This window comes from Ictidomys tridecemlineatus, chromosome 14 (genome assembly GCF_052094955.1).
Source record: "Ictidomys tridecemlineatus isolate mIctTri1 chromosome 14, mIctTri1.hap1, whole genome shotgun sequence".
Classification (NCBI taxonomy): domain Eukaryota; kingdom Metazoa; phylum Chordata; class Mammalia; order Rodentia; family Sciuridae; genus Ictidomys; species Ictidomys tridecemlineatus.
Genome location: NC_135490.1, coordinates 63,870,249 through 63,889,460, shown reverse-complemented (window position 1 = coordinate 63,889,460; position 19,212 = coordinate 63,870,249). Strand labels below are relative to the sequence as shown.

At 41.7% G+C, this 19,212-nt stretch overlaps 1 protein-coding gene across 1 annotated transcript; it reads left to right on the top strand.

Moving 5' to 3' along the window:
• Positions 1–1,853: 1,853 nt before the first annotated feature.
• LOC144370462 (uncharacterized) lies at positions 1,854–18,966 on the top strand. The gene is made up of 4 exons (XM_078031247.1): positions 1,854–2,337; positions 3,819–8,290; positions 11,711–11,907; positions 18,038–18,966. The coding sequence occupies exons 2-4, from the start codon at positions 8,287–8,289 to the stop codon at positions 18,674–18,676; spliced, it is 840 nt and encodes a 279-aa protein (XP_077887373.1). The 5' UTR covers positions 1,854–2,337; positions 3,819–8,286; the 3' UTR covers positions 18,677–18,966.
• The last annotated feature ends 246 nt before the right edge of the window (positions 18,967–19,212 follow it).

Here is a 19,212-nt window from a genome sequence, read left to right as displayed (position 1 = left end):
TCAAAACTACTCTAATATTTTATCTCACTCCATTCAGAATGACAATTATCAAGAATACAAGCAGTATTAAATGTTGATGAGGCTGTGGGAGAAAAGGTACAGTCATACATTGCCCGTGGCCTTGCAGATTGGTGCAAACATTACAGAAAGTGCTATTGAGATTCCTCAGAAAACTGGGAATGAAACCACCATTTGACCCAGCTATCCCACTCTTAGGTTTATACTCAAAGCACTTAATATCAGCAGACTACAGTAATGTAATCACATCAAAGTTTATCAATATTTATCAATTCACAATAGATAAACTATTTAACAAACCTAGGTTCCGTTCAACAGATGAATGGATAAGAACGTGAGGCATGTGCACACAATGAAATATTACTCAGCTTTAAAGAAGAATGAAATTATGGCTTATGATTTCATGACCAGTATGATTCTACATCACATACAAACCAAAGAATGAGAGGCTATACTCCATTTATGAGTCATGTGTCAAAATGCATTCTATTCTCATGCGTAACTAATTAGAAAAAAAATTAGAAAAAGTAAAACAAAGAAAAAAACTGACTATGTTTATATTATTTGATTCTCAGTCACAAAAGGGGAAAAAAGGAAGATAAGTAACCACAATCCTGATCTTCCACATGAGTACTGCATTGAAATGAATAGGTATTGGACTTGGTTGAATGTGGCATATGTGCAAAAAGTGATATATATCTTGACACACCACGTCCTTCAATCCTCAGATTGAGAAATGTGTCCCAAGTCCTAGGAGGCTTCACAGCAGCTGAGGGATTCCAGGACTGGGATGTGTCCCACTCGTCCTTGAAGCCATACTGTCCCTGCTTGAGGCCAGGACTGCTTGCCCACAGGGCTGCAAATCTGGGTGCAGTGGGTGGTCCTGCCTGCATGAGGAGCCTGGGAGACTCTGAAGGCCAGGTTTTCCCAGTCCTTCCACACCTAGTGATTCACTGACCATGGCCCTGATGAGTTGGGGTTGGACAGGCAGAGTGGTTGTCAGTCCCTGCAGAGTAAGAGATTGAACCTCTCTAGTGGCATCTCCATCAGGGACATAGTGGGCAGCCCCCCACCCCAGTCACACACCCTGGTGCCAGCAGCACCTGCAGCCTCTGCGTCTGGATAAAGGAGACACGGAGCCTCATCCTGGCAGCAGGAGGAGCAGCTATGGAGTGGTGATGGATTCCCTGGGAGAGTGTTCTGGGGCTGCTTCAATGAAATACGTGGATTGTCCCATGGGACAATTGTCCAATGGGTTAAAACATAATAAACGCACTGTACAATTCAAAGGCAGCATCTCCATCTCGCCACTCCTCCTGCCCATTGTGGAGTCCTGTCAAGTCCCCACTGTTCTTTCTCAATATTTTATGATCATTTGGCTTCCTTGTATCTCCATGTGCTTCTAGAGAGCTTTAAAATTCTTTTTTTTTTTTGTAGTTTGCTGATTTATTTTTAAATTAAGTAATTAATTTTAATTAGGTGTATATGACAGCAGAATGCATTGTGATTTACCGTACACAATTGCAGCACAACTTTTCATTTTTCTGGTTGTACACGATGCACCATTTGTGCATTCATACATGGACCTAGGGTAATGATGTCCATCTCATCCCACCATCTTTCCAGCCTCCATTTCCCCCTTCCCACTCCTCCCTCCCTTTGCCCCATCAAAGTTCCTCCATCCCCCCTTCTCCAATTATGGATCAGCATCCACTTATCAGAGAGAACATTCAGCCTTTGATTTGAAATAGCTGCAGAGTCCTGGGCTTTCCTTGGCGGCTTGGCGGCCGAGTGGCCGATCAGCCAGCAGGGGGCGCACTGTCCGCCGCGCTCCCTCCCAGCGCCCGCTTCCGCTATCGGAAGCCTGGACGGCTGGAGGCTGCGGGATGGCGGTGCCGCTCAGGTCCCGCTCTGGTCGCTACCTGCGCTGCCCGGGCGCGGCATCCACTGGCCCGGCCTCACGCTCCGCCCGTCGCCGGCAGGTGTGCAAAGCCGGACCGGCCGAGGCGGCCATTTCCGCGGCCTGAGACCCGCGGCCCGCGGCAGCTGAACCAGAACTTCGGGCGCCTCTTTCCCGCTAGGACGCTGCCTGCCCCGCGCGCCAGGGCGGCCGGGGGGCAGGTGTCCTCCGGGAGGAGCCTCTGGGACCCGCAGCGTGGATGGCGCGCAGCAACCCGTGTCTCTCTTACCTCTATCCCTGTGGTGCCCGCTGATGGGGACTGGGTGCCGCCTGGGGCGCCCTGGAGCTGGGGAGGGGCGGCGGTTGATCGCCTGAGGGAACCCGCACCCACCTGTCCGCCGGCGCGGGGTGGGGGCCAGGTGAGTGGTCAGTGAGCATGCATGGGCTTCAGGTGGTGCGGAGGGAACACCGCGGGCTGTGCCAGTTGTGCCTCCAGGCAGGAGCACCAGAGGATGAACCACAGGCCTTGCTTGGCTGCCTCCTAGCTTTCCCTGAGGATGACCACTCACTCTGAAAGCTCCTTTTTCCACTGCTTCCTTTTGTACCTGGGCAAACACTTTGTCATGAGCCATGCTCTGTGATTTGTGTTTCTAAGTTTGATTATTCACTTTCTATAGATCAATTATGAATCTCTCCAATTAGGACTTTAATGTTTTTCTCAAAACTCAGTTTTTGTTTTTGACCTACAAGCAACCAAAAACTTAGCCTTTAATGCATGCCTTTTTCTTCATTAATTCAGCTAAGAAATATGTATGGAACACCCACTGTGTGCATTGTGCTGGGCACTGTACTGGACACCCTCCATGCATATTTGATTAAGGCCTAGGCTTTTGCATCACATGTCCTTTCAGTTTGGTGGAAAAGAGAAGAGAATCAATTGCTCATTATCTTTCTTGCTTGGCATGATCTCAGCCAATACTCTCAAATTTCACTTTTGTTCAAGGATTCTGATTCTTGCAAGAACATTTTACTTTCTTTGGGGAGTTCATTTAGTATCTGAAATTTTGTGTGTATTTTTTGCTGCCTTTCTATAATATGCCTTTACTGGCTTTTTAAAGTGCACATATGTAACTTTTCTGGAGACAAAAATGAGGCCTTTACCTATAATGGGGTCCTGTTTGGTTTTTAACACAGTATGCAGTGTGGTTACTGCTGAAGCTGAAAACCTGGTATTCTTTCTCGGTAGTGGTAATGTTTTTCTGGCAATTGCCATACTTAGGCCTTTCACATTCTTGGAGTATATTGGAACTTTATGAATATAGAAATGTTTAACAGGCTTCTGACTTTATCCCATGTAACACTTGAATTGAGAGTCTCTTGTTTTCTTTGTATATACTCATACCCCAAATTCACAACTTAATTTTGAAGTTTATCTTTCATTTGATGAACTTTTCCCCCTCACAAAGATTCCAAGTTTTTCTCAACTCATGAAGCCGATGATACATTAACAACTGTAAAGAGAACCACAAACTGAGATGAGTTTCTTTGCTATCTTCATCTAGACACAGTTATGTCTGTCTCCTATCCTACCCCACCTTGGCCTTATGATAAAAATTCATAACCCAGCAGAATTACAAAGTGTTAAGTCCACAAATAATTGCCAAGTCCTGTTCAAAGTCATTCTTTCTCACCTGCCTTTACCTGTGCTTTGATTTTGAATAGCTTGTGCTGTTTTGGAGCCTTCGTTTCTTAAAAGTTAAAATGGACTGGTAGAGAATAAATACAGCACAGGAGGAGTGATTTCAGTGACTTAGTCACAAACCAACACAAAATATTTTAATGAATGAATGGGATTCAATTGTCATTTTGTAAATGATCATCTTTCTTCCTTTTCTGGTAGGGTTTTTAGACCCTGAGGAGGAATTGGAGCTGATCCACATTATGGGAATGGAAACCACCGAACCTGAGCCAGACAGTGCAGTGCAGCCTGCCTCTTGTTCTGATGACCTTTGATGCCAAATGAGACTCTGAGAAGATCACTCCATTGAAGACTGTTCTAAGAAAAAGCAGGATCAGAAGAGATTGGGAACTCAAAGAGGTCTTGAGACCAATGTTAAACACTTTGCTAGAATCTGGATCAGTTCATGGGGATTTTAGATCTAGAGACGAGAGTGGTGATGAGAGCAGTTTAGTTTCCATGAACCTATGGAAATGAAACCTCTGGAAATTAATCCATCATGTCCAACAGAAGAAAATGATGTATCTGTCCTGATTCCTGTGGGGGACCAACTACCAGAAGCCCGTCTTTCCACTGATGTTCCAGAAAAAACGGTTCCAATCCAAATCACAGCTTTCCACCAGAAACCACGGGTGAGACAGTGGTCCATTCGACCGCAGGGCACTTCCAGACTGAACTTTTTAAAAAATTTATTTATTTGTTCTAATTAGTCATACATGACAGCAGAATTCATTTTGATTCATAGTACACAAATGGAGCACAACTTTTTATTTCTCTGGTTGTACACAAAGTAGAGTCACATCATTCGTGTCTTCCCATATGTATCTAGGGTAATGATGTCCATCTCATTCCACCATCTTTCCTACCCCCATGGCCCTCCCTTTCCATCCCTCCCCTTTGCCCTATCCAAAGTTCATCCATTCCTCCCTTGCCCCCTCCCCCATTATGGATCAGTAGCTACTTATCTGAGAAAATATTCACATTCAGTTTCAAGTGATATTCCTACTAGCCCCGACTGCATATACATTGTAATGGATTGATTATATTCCAGGGATTTTTCAAGACAACAGATTTGGACATTTGGACATCAGTGATAAATTGAGTACTGAGCTCTTCCAGGACAAAAGTGAGGAGGCTTCCCTTAACCTAGTGTTTGAGCTGGTAAGTCAGCTACAGTGTCACACTCACAAAGAGAATGGAATTGAAATTTGCATGGAGTTTCTCCATGGCACTTGTATTTAAGGCAGGAATTATTTGAAGCAGCACACGGTGTTGCTATATCATGGGCAGATCAAAAGCCCAACTGATCAAAAGTGGCAGAGTATTCTATGATTCTCAGAAATACTCAGAAAGATTTTATTGTAACACAGAAAAAGATAAAATGAGAAAGAAGTGTGAGTATGTATTATAACAACTTGTAAAAACTGTTAAATGCTGTAGAGAAAGTAAAAAGGTAAAAGTAAATTAGTTTCATTAAAAAAAGAAAAAAAATTATTGAAATAGCCATAATGTTACCCACATTAATAATTTGTAAATGCACATGTTAGTGGCATTGAATCCTCATATCTTTGGACATAATCAGCAGCAAGATCATGATATTAATATTTCTCACTGCCACTCATCATTGAATGTGGAAATTCTCTGTAGAGCATTTAGACAAGAACTATAGCAGAGATAGGGGAAGAAATTGCTTTATCACTACTCTCAGAAATCAGGATCCTATACTTCAAATTCCAATAAGATTTCTCAAGAAAACCCAGGGTATTAATAATTAATTTCTGCATAGTTGCTATGAATAAGTTTATATATCGGCAATGACAAATATACAAAGAAATTTAGAAGAGAATTTCCATTTCCAATAGCATTTAAAATGCAAATTTTACCTAGGGAAATTAGGCTTATATAATTAAATGAATACATTACTGCAAAAAAAGAGAAAAGCTCCAAGTAGAGTTTTCTCATAATAGCACAGAATAATACTTATAGAGAGACAAAGTCACCATGAGAGTTGTACAAAAACTCCATAAAATTCAGCAAAACTAGAAAACCAATGGATGAGCAAAGCTGAGGACATGCTGGTATGAATGTGGGAAATGTGAGCAAAAAGTAAGCAGGCAGAGAGCAACACAGGCTGTACTGTACATCCTGAATGAAGAAATACATTACACAAGATCTGGAATGTTACTACCTGTTCTTTGCTTTTGCATTATACTCCAAAATAAAACTACTGTGCTGGCACAGGAGCTTTCTAAATTTCTTATATATGGTTAGGATTTAATCATGAAAATAGATTTTAAAATGTAAGTAAATATTGTAGAATTTCAAGCAAAATCAATTTGTAGAGATGGTAAGCATCATTTAGGGAATTTGCATACTCCTTCAGGAGCCCTGGGTCTCTCTCAATGCCCAAAAGCAACCCTCACTGCTGTCCTTCTCCCTGCTCAGTGCATGCCCAAGGAGATAGAAATTATTCTGGAGCAGCTCCAGAGCATGGATGGCCATGGCTTATGGTGGCTGATTGCAAAATTATTGTAGAGCCAAGGCTGCAGGCGCAGTTGACTTCAGGGTTTTTCCATGGTGAGATCTCTCCACATTGTCTTTCTGTATCCCTTCCTCCTCCTGTTCCTCTTGTTTCCAGAGTGGACCAGGACACCATAGCTCCTCACAAAAGCAGTAACAGGATTCCTGGCCTATTCCTTGCTTCTCAACCCATAAGCCTTGCATTTCTTCTGGGCTCCCCATGGACCTTTGGTGCTAGCATCTTTTTCCCTGGGAGTGCCTTGTCCAGCTGAGAAAACCTATTGCTCTTCACTGAGCTCAACCAGAACAAGACCACCAGCAAGCTGTGACAGTCTAGTTGGGATGCCAAGCTGAGCCAGTTTTTACCCTAACAGCCTGAGGACATTTTCCTGATCCTTGTTGCCCTCTCCAGTTAGGGACATGCCACTTTCAATGGTGCACCTGGCTTCTTCCTACATTTGCAGCCACAGTAGCTGCAGCTGCAGAGATGGCCAGTAACTGGTCTATGTACTTAGCACCCACTGCTGTCTTTCTGGCCTATCTTCAATGGGGACCCTGATTGGCCCCAAGTCTCATCCCACAGTCCCCCATAAGGCAGAAGAATCAATGTAGCCAGTGGTTGGGCCAAAGAGCCTGACTTCCCTAGCTAGGCTGAGGTGCACACCTTGGTTCTTCCCCTACTGGCCAAGCCCTTCCATGGCCAATGGCACAATCCTGGAGGCTAAACTGTGGTGGGAAGCAGGGGCTCTGGCAGCACAAGAGGCAGTGGCAGGTGCACCCTGGCACCCATGAGCAGCCAGGAGCACAAGTACAGCTCAGTGTCTATGGCATAGCTCCTGAACCAGACATACCTCTATTACCACCACCAATACTGAGTCCATACTCACTCTACATGAGTGCACCACTGATACCTGCCTAGCTCCTGGAGCCCTACTCCAGTACCTGAGTAACCCAGTGCAGACCTGCTGGAGAACCTGGCAGAGAGACCCTAGTGTGTGAATTGTAGCTTCTGTGGACATCTGGAGGACACTGGCCATTTACCATGCAAAGTTTGTGGTAGCTAATCCCATACTAAAAGTCTTTACAACTAAATGAATGGCCTCAGCTGACCCCTCATCAGCCAGAAGCATGGGCCTTCACCATGAAGGCTTAGACTGTCTGTGCCAACTGGCACACCACAACCACCTTATGGTGCAGAAAACTTCAGGGTGAAACTCTATGCAATGCTTTTGGACTCTACTTGAAACTAATGGGGTGCTTTGACCACTTGATATGAAAAAAAGAAGTTTAAACCAGGAAACAAAGTAAATAAGTAAATAAGTCAAAGACTTGCTCTGGTAATAACAATAAATGCATTTCTGTGACTCCAACTTCCACCTCTTCTAAAAGGATTGCAGCAAAAATATTTCTTCTCCAATGCATCCAACAGCCTCAGGTGCAGGTGCCCCAGTAATGGCTAGTGCAGGAGGGGCACCAACCCCAGAACAGCAAGCTCAGGTATTCCAGTCAAGATGGGCGGGCTCTACATAGACATCAATCTGGCCTTGCTTGCTGGTGTCGCATCCTCAGAGCAACAGGATTTCAGGTATGCTCTGGCCCTGGCCTGAGCCCCTGCTGCCAGAAGGCAGGGAGAACACCACTGAAGAAGTCCTTGCACCTCTTATGTCTGATTTTGTCTAGTAGCCCCGATAGTGGTGAATGCCAACAGAACATTGCTCCAACATGTGATTTCTGTGCCTTTGAGTCTGAAAGAGATGTATTTCCCCAGGAGGCTTGCTGAAGAGTAAAAGAAGATGAGGCTCCTCTGGAGAAGGGTCAGTGCAGCAGGAACGTGGCAAGCTCCATCCACCCAGGGCCACCTCCAGCCAGTCTACCTCTCGGTTGACTCCTGCACTGCTTGCAGAAACTGGGACTGGGACCAGGGCCTTGCCTGCTAAGGAAGATGGAGAGAGATCCTTTAAAACAAGGTTTCATGTGTATATCCTCAAGTCTTGTGTTTCTTCTGATTGATTCTGGTTATTCCAGAATTTCTGCATATCTGTTCCATAAGCAGATTCACAAGTATTCATGGAGAAGATCATTGAAGGCCACCTGGGACACATCTTAGAAAATGAGTGAGTTCCTGGATCTTTTGTCAAAATATTTCTCAGTTTCCAAAACTGCATAGATACTTTAACATACACTGTGATTGGTGTTTCTCAAAGTTCATCTTGCCTGACTGATCTGAGGTCAGTTGGAATTTGAACACAGATAGCAAACAAGATATTTTTCTTCCATATATACATATTTTTTAAAGGGTAATTTTCATTGCAGAAATATTTTGCATACGTTATATCATTTGCATAAGATTTAAGAGTGGCTTTATAATGAATATAAACCTTTATCTTAATGGTTCTTACAATAATGTAAAAGAAAAATGCTAACTTACACATTGTTATAATTCTTTTATATCTACAGCCTTTTCTATATTCCCAATTGTTTAAGAAAACTATTTCAAGAACAAATCTTCTCTCTGGAAAATTGCCATTTTCCATTTGTTAGGAATTTTTATAGAAGAATACCAATATATTTCCTTTCTTTTACTATGGAATATGTGCTGGAAAAATTACAGCAAACCATTACTACCTAATGAATAATACTTGTATATCTTCTAGAATTTGTAAACATATTGTGCAATTCTGTATAGCTTGAGTAACCCACAGGTTGGTTTACATTAAATTTTTAAATGGGATGTCATATGGAAAACAATTTCAGGACAGTTTTTAAAATAAAATGAGTATTATTTTTTCTGTCTGGAAAAAATGAAGAGTAATTTTCTTGGCAGTCACTTTTTTGTTACTGTGACCCAAATACCTGACAAGAACAATTTAGAGCAGAAAAAGCCATTTTCATAGTTACAGAAGATCCAGTCCATGGTCAGTTGGTGCCATTGCTCTGGGCCTGAGCAGAGGCAGAAGATCATGGCAGAAGGATACATCAAAGGAAAGCTCTCTAGTACATGACAGCAGGAAAGGAGAGAGAGAGAGAGAGAGAGAGAGAGAGAGAAACAAACTCATAAGGACATGCCCCCAGTGACCTCTGTCTTCCTGAGTCACATCACCTGCTAGCAGTTACCACATAGTACCTTAGTCATCTCAAATAATTAAGCCATCCGGATTAGTGCCCTGTTAGGACACAGCTCTCATAATCTAATTACTTCACTGTGAGCATTACTGCATTGTCTCCCATGAGCTTTGGGAAAACTTATACCCAAAGCATAACACTTTTAATTGCCAAACAGTAAGAATTATTTGCCCCATATCTAAGTAGGTTGATCATCACCAAAACATACAGGGAGAAATTCTGTCCATCTTTAGCCTGGTGAAACTGCTTTCAATACTCCTTTGCAAACTCCGTCAGATACATCCAGGACAGCAACACTTTGGATAATATTTAAAAACAGTTAGGTCCCATCCCAAGTTACACTCCCAAAGCACCATGACTTACTGAATGCAGCAGTCATTCCTATGCTCACTGGAGCCCTTGAAGCATGGCTGCATTTTTAGTTCATGCTTCTCCAAATATGAGAGTTGCTTGCTATTCAGAGTCCCACACTGCCTTTGTCTTAGGGATGGTGCTGCATCTTCCTACTTCACTCCACCATCAATTAATGCTAAAGCACCCAGCACTGGAGCTCTCCCAAGGTTCAAATGCAACAAGCAGTAATGAAATAGCCATGTGGTTCAGGGAAGTTAATTGTTCAAACTTAATGGGTCAACAATGATCTGGCTGGAGGATGGTACAACATCCTCAACAGTGCAATCAAGCATATTGGTGCCTCCTTTCTCCACAAGAAGAGTGTCCTCAGTGCTTACTCTTAGGGTAACTCCACACTTCTTAACTTCCTCTGGAAATTGGTTCAAGCTCACATTGGCTGGATTGTGTGTAGTAAGGCATTTTCCTTCTTTCATATGACACTCAGAGGAACAAGTCAGTTTTTTTAGATCCATTATAAATAAGGTAAAAAGCACTCAAAGGGGCTAAGAATGAAATTGTAATAACTGAATGAAGAAATGATATCCACTGGAGATCCTCAGTGATTACTTATGAAGGTGGGCATGAAGGGACGTGAAATGCAGTTCCTCTCAAGAGGCAGCAATTCTGCAGTCCAGGGACACTGAGGCAATAGTAAGGAGGAGCAGGCACTGAGGTTCACCCTGTCCAGGCTAGAACTCCTGTGACATGCTCTGTGGGTTCAGTTTGACCCTTCCACATCGAGGTGAAATACTTTTATGGGTCATCCTGTTAGAGTAGAGATGAATTTCTGCAGTTCATTTATCTGCATCGATGTCATTATTTGCCTGGCAATAATGTCCACTGACTTTGAGGCACCCATAAACCTGTGAGGAACTGAGGAATAGGTTTTCCCCTTGAAGACTGTGACATCCTCATGCAGTGGTTTCTTAGGGGAGACCACACAGGTGGTGTTGGTGTTGGTGGCTGCAAGGCAGGGGTTGCTGCATTGTTACTGAGCAGTGGCAGCAGTGATGCAGGTCACAGTGGGGACTAGATTGCCATGCAGTAAGCAGACCCTGGAAAATGCCTCCCAGAGAAGGCCCTCAGCCAAGGATCCAATATACATGCCAAGTCCAAAATTGTGCCTTTAGAAGTTTTGTTAGTTATAAGTTACATGAGCCAGGCAGGGTGGGGTGCATAGCTATTATCAAGCTATTTGTGAGGCTGAGGGAGGAGGGGAATAAGTCTGAGGCCAACTGAAGGCAATTTAGCAAGAATGTGTCTCAAAATAAATAATAAAAAGGGCCAGGCACAAAGAATCGTGGTAAATGTCCCTATGTTCAATCCTCAGTTTTGAAAAAATAAAAAATAATTTTGGGCATGTTGTTACATGCATTTAATCCCAGCTACTGGGGAAACAAGGAGGAGGATTTTGCGAGTTTGAAGTCAGGCTTGGGAATTTAGTAATCAGCAAGATATTGTCTCAAATAAGAAAAAGGCTGTGTATGTACTTCATAGGAAGTTGGTAAGTTTCTAATATAACAAATACTGTCAGGATGGTCACTAATGTCATCCTGAATCACACACAGAGAGTGTGGCATGCATTTCAGGAGCTACAGAGATCCTGATCTCCTATTTGCATCCATGATTGTTGCTAGGGGTCCCATGTGCACGGTGAAATTTCAATACCTTCATTGCTTCTGACGTGGATGTCACAAGGTCATATCTGTGCACATGTATTAGCACAGATTGAGAGTCTCCAGGAGCAGACTGGAGACTTCCTTCACTTCAGCTCAAAGCACAGTGACCATCTATGACTTTTTCCCAAATACAACATTAAATCTCAGAAAACAGGAAGATGCTCTGATGGTGTTTTCCTGGTAAAAACAACATTGGAACACAATAGAACTTGGGCTGTAAAGTATGTGGGCTGAAACACCAGAGGTGGTAGGGGTAACAGAGGGAATACAGGTGGCGTGGCAGCAGAGGGAAGCTGGGTATTGCCATGGGTACCCAAGGTGTAATTTGTGTGTAATTAGTCCCCAGGCTGAGTGTGACTTCCTGTGCCTGGCTGGCTGGCCTGGAGCAGAATTTGAGATCATGGATAGAGCCAGAGCTGCCGGGTCCAAAAGGAGGAAAATGTTGTAAAATGGGGGATCTTTGTGCTGCTTCCTGCCAAGAGCTTCAAATATGGACTGAGCAGTGTCTCCAGGGCACACAAGATGTTACAGACCCGGTGAGATATCATTGCTAACCCTATGCTGAATCCAGTGGGGACTTGACATCCTGGGCCAAGGGTGGGAGAATGCTTCCAATGGAGCCAGGGAAAGACCCCAAAGGAGAGGCAGTGAAGGGGGTGTAGTGTCCATAGGGGTAACTCTCAGAGAAATAAATCCTGCAGATGCGTTGGGTGAGGGGCTGGAACAGATGGCAGATTCATTGCTGAACAGCTGTGGAAAAGCAGGGGATGCAGGATCCATGGTGAGATCCTCTGAGAGAAGGAGAAAGGAGACCTGAGTATCACTCAATGTACCCTTGGTGTGCTAGAGGACTGCTTGCTTCCCTTTGCATGTCTAAGTCTTGATCAGTGACTTGAAATCCCAGTTTGGATATGGTGGCAGCATTAGAATGTTCCATCTCCTATGTGACAGTAGAGGAATCTTGTGATTTCAGGAGCTAGACTGTTAGGTTTAGGTGCTCCATTCCTAGAGGTCCCTGTCTGCTATGGGGTGAAGGGTGTCTGCCAATTTGTCATATGGTGTCTTCCAATGGGAAAGATCTGAAATGGGAATGGATATCTATTGTCCCTACTTGCCCACTCTCTTTGAGGATATGAGGATCAGCTACAGTGGTAAGTGTCTGTTTTCTTCTTCTGCACCAACTGGAAACATCCACTGGAGTTATGTGAGCCTTCAAGGGCATTCTGCTGGGGGCAGGATCTCCGATAGAGGGCCTGGGGTTGACAATGAGATGTTCTGTGGGCCACCATCCCTTGTTGTTACCAGTTCATTTTGCAAGTAGCTCAGCCCTCTCTATCCAAGACAGACATAAATGAGTAGATAATGAAAGCATTTGTTAGAGATTTTATTGGGGCCTCTGCTGCTGCAAAAGTGAGCAGTACAACAGATGGAGGCATCAGACAACTCAAGCAGTGCTTCAAAGAAAATTCCCTAAGAATGAATTAATAAAAAGAATCACTTAATTGTTTGTCCAGTACCAGGGACTTAACACAGGGATGATTTACTACTGAGCTACATCTGCAGCCCTTTTCATTTGTTACTTTTTTTGAGACAGAGTCTTACTAAGCTGCTTAGGGCCTTGCTAAATTGCTGAGGCTGGACGTGAACTTGTAATCATCCCATCTCAGCTTTCCAAGTCACTGGGATTACAGGCCTGCACCTCTATGCTCACCCAAGTACTTTGATTAACAATTAAAAAGAATGAAAACTGAGTTCAGAGGCATAGGCCTGTAATTCCAGCAGTTTAGGAGGCTAAGGCAGGAGAATCACAAGTTCAAAGCCAGCCTCAGCAATTTAGCGATGCTGTAAGTAACTTAATGAGACTCTGTCTCAAAATAAAAAATTAAAAATTAAAGAGGAAATAAAGAGATGGAGATACAGCTTAGTGGTTAAGCACCCCTGGGTTCAATCCCCATAACAAAAGGAAAAAAAATTAAATAACATTTATGCAAATATATTAGATATAACCAATATGTACCTGAAGTAACCCAAAACAATCTGTAATTAAAATAAAATCAAAAATTAATAAACTAGAAAACTACAAATGGAAGGATTAACATGAGTTAAATGGTTCTTTGTCAAATGCAAAGACTGAAATTAATAAATAGCTAACTCAATGAAGTAAAAAAGAGAAGCAGGATTATTTAAATTAAGAAACTAAAAGAGAAAATAACCGCAAATACATGATATTTTGAAATATATCTGCATTGTGGGATTTCTAAATTTCAGCTAATTAATACATGCATTACCTCACATACGTATCTATCTCTTTGTGGTAAGAACATACACCATCTTCTCTCAGTGGTTTTTCAAATACGTTGTGTATTGTTATTAATCATAATCACCAGGTTGTGCAACAGACCTCTGAAACTTATTCCCTGTCTAACCAAACTTTGGTATCCTCTGCTTCACAACCTTCAAACATTGATTCTTGATTTTTTTTAAAAAAAATTAAAAGAACTAGAAATAACATAAACTTAATAATCAATAAAATTTGTATGTTTATATTTATGTATATTCACATATAGTGAACACCAAAGAAACTAGTGTTGAGTGTAATATAGAAATACAACAAGAAATCCTGACAAAGTCAGAAAAAAGCTACTGTGTCTACTATAACCATTCTTATTTAATGTTGTTTTGGGGATGCTGGCTATACAATTCAATGAAAGAAAAAAGAAGTATGTGTTTTCAGTGAAAAGAAGTACAATTGTTATTATCTTCATTTGATTTTACTATATATTTGAAAATGTAAAATAACAAAGTTTAAGGAGTACAAATAAGAATTGATAAAGACAGTTTGTCATATAATCAACATACCAAGCTACATAATTTTACACAAATAAAAAGTTGTTGGACTATATAATAAAATAATAGTAACAATAAACTAATATACTTAGGAAGAGACATTAAAGAAACACATGAAATTATGTGATGAAAAGTATAAAATGCAATTGAGGAAGATTAAAAAACAATATTAATGAATAAAATACCATGTTCTTGAACAAAAATATGCAACATCATAAAGACATCAATTTTCCCTAAGGCAATCTATAAAATAATACAACCTACAATATTTTTAGAGGGAGAGGAAAAAAACACACTGATTCCTTGATTCAAAATAAAAAACAAACAAGTCAAGAGTGGCCAGGAATTTTTTTTTTAAGTAGAGTCTCAACAGCTATTAAAATACATTGCAAAGTAAGAGAATTCAAATTATGCTGTGCTGTTTTTTTGAATTCACAGACATAATGAAGGCTTCCAAAGAACAGGACAGAAGTACATTCAAATTCATGTAATAAAGGTAGTTTTTCAAATAAGTGAGGAAAACTTTGATTATTTCATACATGGTTTTGGAAGAGCTGAATAACGGTCTGAAAAAATAAAGCTATATTTTTTAGTTCATATTTTACATAAAATAAATTTTAGATGCATCAAAAATTTAAGTCCAATAAAGGGAATATTAAAAGTACATGGAGTATATCATAAGGATATTTTGTACTATAGTCTTTAATAGAGAAATGCTAGAACAACCCAAAAGCAAATAAAGAGAAATATCCAAATATCTGATTGCACTCTAAAAAAATAAATAAATAAATTCTGCATAGTCAGTAGGATTAAAAAACAAAAACAAGGGGCTGTGGTTGTGGCTCAGTGGTAGAGTGCTCGCCCAGCATGCGTGAAGCACTGGGTTCGATCCTCAGCACCACATAACAATAAAATGAAGATATTGTGTCCACCTAAAACTACAATAAATAAATAAATATTTTTAAAAAAACAAGGACAAGTAACAAAATGGAGACAATATTTGCAATAATCTATACATCTGCTAATATTTGATGGTTGTCTAACTAATTTTCTGCCATATAAAGTTTTCTTATAAGTCAATAATATAAAAACCAGTAACTAGTGGGAAAATGAGCAAAAGAAAGAAAAATGTAGAATATGGATGCACTCCTGTAATCCCAGCAGCTTAAAAGGCTGAGGCAGGAGGATCCCAAGTTCAGCCTCATCAACAAGCAAGGCCCTAAGCAACTTATTGAGACACTATGTGTCAGCCATAGTGTGGGGAAATAGGCATTAATTCCTGGCTTGTGTTATAGAAAGTTGGCAATATCAACCACAATGTAAGATGCATTCCCTGTAATTTTGTTTCCAGGAATTTACACTACAGTTATATTCCCACGCGTGTGAAATGATGTATGTACAAAGATATTCATCACAACATTGTTTGAAATGGCAAAAAAGAGGACATGACCCAAATGTGTTAAATAAATTACAGAACTTCCAGACAATGCAATAGTACATAGCCATTTAAAAGGAAAGAGGTCACTAGATAGGACCTGTTATGTCAGCAGTCCGCAAGGTACATTACCACATAATAAAAGCAAGATGAAGAACAGTGTGAAGATTGTACTAACAGCTGTGTAGAAATGGAAAGGAAAAGAGGAGTACATATCTGTCTAGGTGCTTTGCATGCATGAGATGTTCTGGAAGAACACTCCCAATCTGTTACCAGTGAGTGGCCCCTCTAGGAGGCAGCAGTGGGAGCTAGATGGTTTTCTAAATATACCTGTTACAAATTTTTGATTTTGTTTTAGGTGCATGTATTGTTTAAAATTAAACAAAATATTGCTTAAAGTTCTGGACTGTATTCATTTCTTAATGAGAACTCATTGTTTATAAAAGCTCAATAGAGGGAGAAAACAAGATTTAGAATGCAAAACAGTATTAGGGAGAAATAGCCAAGACTAGAAAAACAATCTTTCTCAACTTTTCTGCTTCTCATCCACACAACTATACAAAAAAAAAATAGTATTTCAGTGGATTTTGTGGCTAACAACTGAATCTCTGCAACTGTTGGGGAAGTCATCCCTCCTCTGCCAGTCTTAGTTTCTGCATTTTCTTAATGAGATCATTGGACTAGATGCTCTCCAAGGTGCCTCTAGCTCCAGAATTCTGTAAAACATTACTTTGATCTTTCCCTAAGGTCATTTTATTAACTTGCTTCAACATTAGCCCACAAATTAGGGATTACCAGCTTCTAACTATTGCTTGAAGCTTCTTGTTCATTTAAACAAAACGGTTCCCTTATCAACCTTTCTGTTAAAGCCAAGTTTATGATATGAACAGACTTTCTATGATTCTCTTTTTTGTTGTTGTTAAAAAAAGGAAGGAAGAAAGAAAAAAGGCTTGGATTTATATACATCTCAATTTGTAGCATTTGTGGTTTTCTGCAAGTATCTTTTCTAATTTAAACTATTCCAAGCTAAAATTTAAAACATAACATATATGTCTAAACTATAGGTATAAAGTAGTTTTCTCATACAAGGTATTTTAAGGCAATGCAGTGTTCAGGAAAGAAATGTCCTACTTCCTGCTAACTTAAGTGGTTTGAGGAAGAGTCAGTTCTTTGTTCTATTTTTCTGCAAGGCACCTGGGGCTCCAGATGTGCTTCCCTTTTGGACCCAGGCCCATCCCTCACCAGGGAGACTTCTGAACAATGATTCAGCTTTCAGAATGTTATTAGCCAGTAGGTCTATTACTAACTCCCCAGCCCTTTTTTGTGGATGCTGCCTTTGTTAACTTCCAATATCAAATTGTATCTTATCATGTGTCTTATCATATGCTTATTGACCTGCTTGGGTCACTTTAACAAAATAATATGTTTGAGATCATGGAAATAGAAAAAGCATAGACCTTTCTTTCTTTTCCCCCCAAAAAGAAAAGGGTCCCTGAGTCAAATCCTGCTCAATAACTTGTGAGTAGTGACTCAGTGGCATTTTATAAATTTCTCAGGCTGTTGTAGCTTCTGCTTGCTTAACCATAAAACAACAACTACCTTGTAAGAATTTTATAAACATTTTTAAAATATTCAATACATATGCTATGTGTCAGGTGTAATGTATCATATGTAATATAATACATAAATATTATATGATATTATATATTATACATTATATATTATATGATGTATATTCATGTAGGACTTAAAAGAATAAACTTTTGTTAGTGAACCACTCTGAATGTCAGTTGCCACTGCAGTAAAATGGGCATATCAGTAAGTTCTAACCCCCACAGTGTTGCTGGAAGGGTTAAGTAAGTGAAAACACACACACACACACACACACACACACACACACAAATGCACTATCTGGCTAAAAGTAAGAGCTCGACAAATGCTGTCTATTATCACTATATAGCTAGGTCCCCTTCACAACAACAGTCTTCAATAAGTGATGGGCATCCTGTTCATTTCTTATAGGAAGTGCAGATGCAGGTGTTTGGTGGAATTTCAGGGTGTCACAGGAATGGATCTGGTGCCATGCACCCATGCAGCAGGGGCTCATGAAGGATGGCAGCAGTGTTACCTCCACCTGCTCTCTCAACTGAGATTCTCTCAATGCTTAGTTTTTATTTTCAAAGATAGCACAAGCCTTCTTCAGAGAAAAGGAGGCAGTGGTGCTATGGGGTGATGAGGGTGTTGGACTGGGAGAGAAATTTTTGTACTCCACCAATGCCTCGCTCTCTGCCTTCTCACCTGTTTAATGAGGACCTATCTACTTCCAGAACAATTATGAAGTACAATTGTTCTCCGAAAGTCTCACCTTTAGGTCTGATTCACAGGTCCTGAAAATGGAGATGGAGGAAGGAAGAATAAAGAAAATAGAGAATGAGATAGGGGACCATGGAAATGAGACCTTCGTAGAGGAACTTTCTTCTGGGCCTCAAGAAGAGAATTATATCAGTCCTGGAGAAAATTCCTTGAAGTTCCCTGCAGGAAAACTTCAAGACTCAATTCAGCGCATGCGGGCAAGCGGGTCCACGAGCGCGGCGCGCGGGCACCGGCAGCGGGCCCTGGAGGTTCCCCCCGAGGGTGGAGGGCCCTCGCGGGAGGAGGAGGCCGAGCCGCAGGGCACCGCCTGGAGCGGGGACAGCGGTAACGTGTCCCAGAGCCACAGCAGCGCCTCGGGGCCGTGGGAGGACGAGAGCCCGGAGGACGGCGCTCCCGGCCGCGACCTGCCACTCCTGCGCCTCACCGCCGCGGGCTACGCCGCCTGCCTGCTGCCCGGGGCCGGGACGCGGCCCGAGGTGGAGGCCTTCGTGCGGATGATCGGCAGCAGCGTGGCTAGGATGGAGCAGGTCACCAGGGCTGAAGCCGAGCTGGAGGCCTTCCCCTGGGCCTTCCAGAAGCTCCTGCACACCATCAGTGTGCCCTCCTTCTTCACCAAGCCTGCCCCCGCGAGGCCGCCGAGCGCCGCCTAGGAGCCGTCGGTCCTGTTCTGCACTGAAGACCACTTCCCCTGCTGCCCTGACAGACCCCAGCTCTGAGTCCCGCGGCCCCTGCGCAGGAGGACCCCAAGCGAGACACTTATCCCAAGTATTAAGTTAATTAAAGGGCCTACTCATAGGCGTTTAGGATGTGGAGCATGGAGTTTTGAAGTTTATTTTCTGCAAACAAATTCTCAGTATATTCATTATTCCACGTAGAAGTGCAGTTTTCCTGTGTCTTCCAGTTCTCATCTAGCTGCTTGGTGGGGGATGGGGAAGCAAAATGAATGAACTTAATCTGTGCACTGTGGCAAAACTGTTATTTTTACGGATTTTACTACTCAACAGTATTACCTTTTCAAGATTTATATATTTATATGATCATAAGAAAAACTACTGAGCCAGTAAAGCTTTGTTATTAATTAATCCTAAAAAAAAAGACTCAGTTCAGACTGCAGTATTGCTGCATGATATACCTGCAAAATTCCATGAATGGACCTCAGGGCTCATGCTAGAATCTGCAAGCTTCA

Bases quoted from the DNA above. Each gene is read 5' to 3' on its own strand.
- LOC144370462 (XM_078031247.1), top strand. The intron at 11,908-18,037 runs GTGAGATATCAT...TCTGATTCACAG, and splicing joins CACAAGATGTTACAGACCCG to GTCCTGAAAATGGAGATGGA.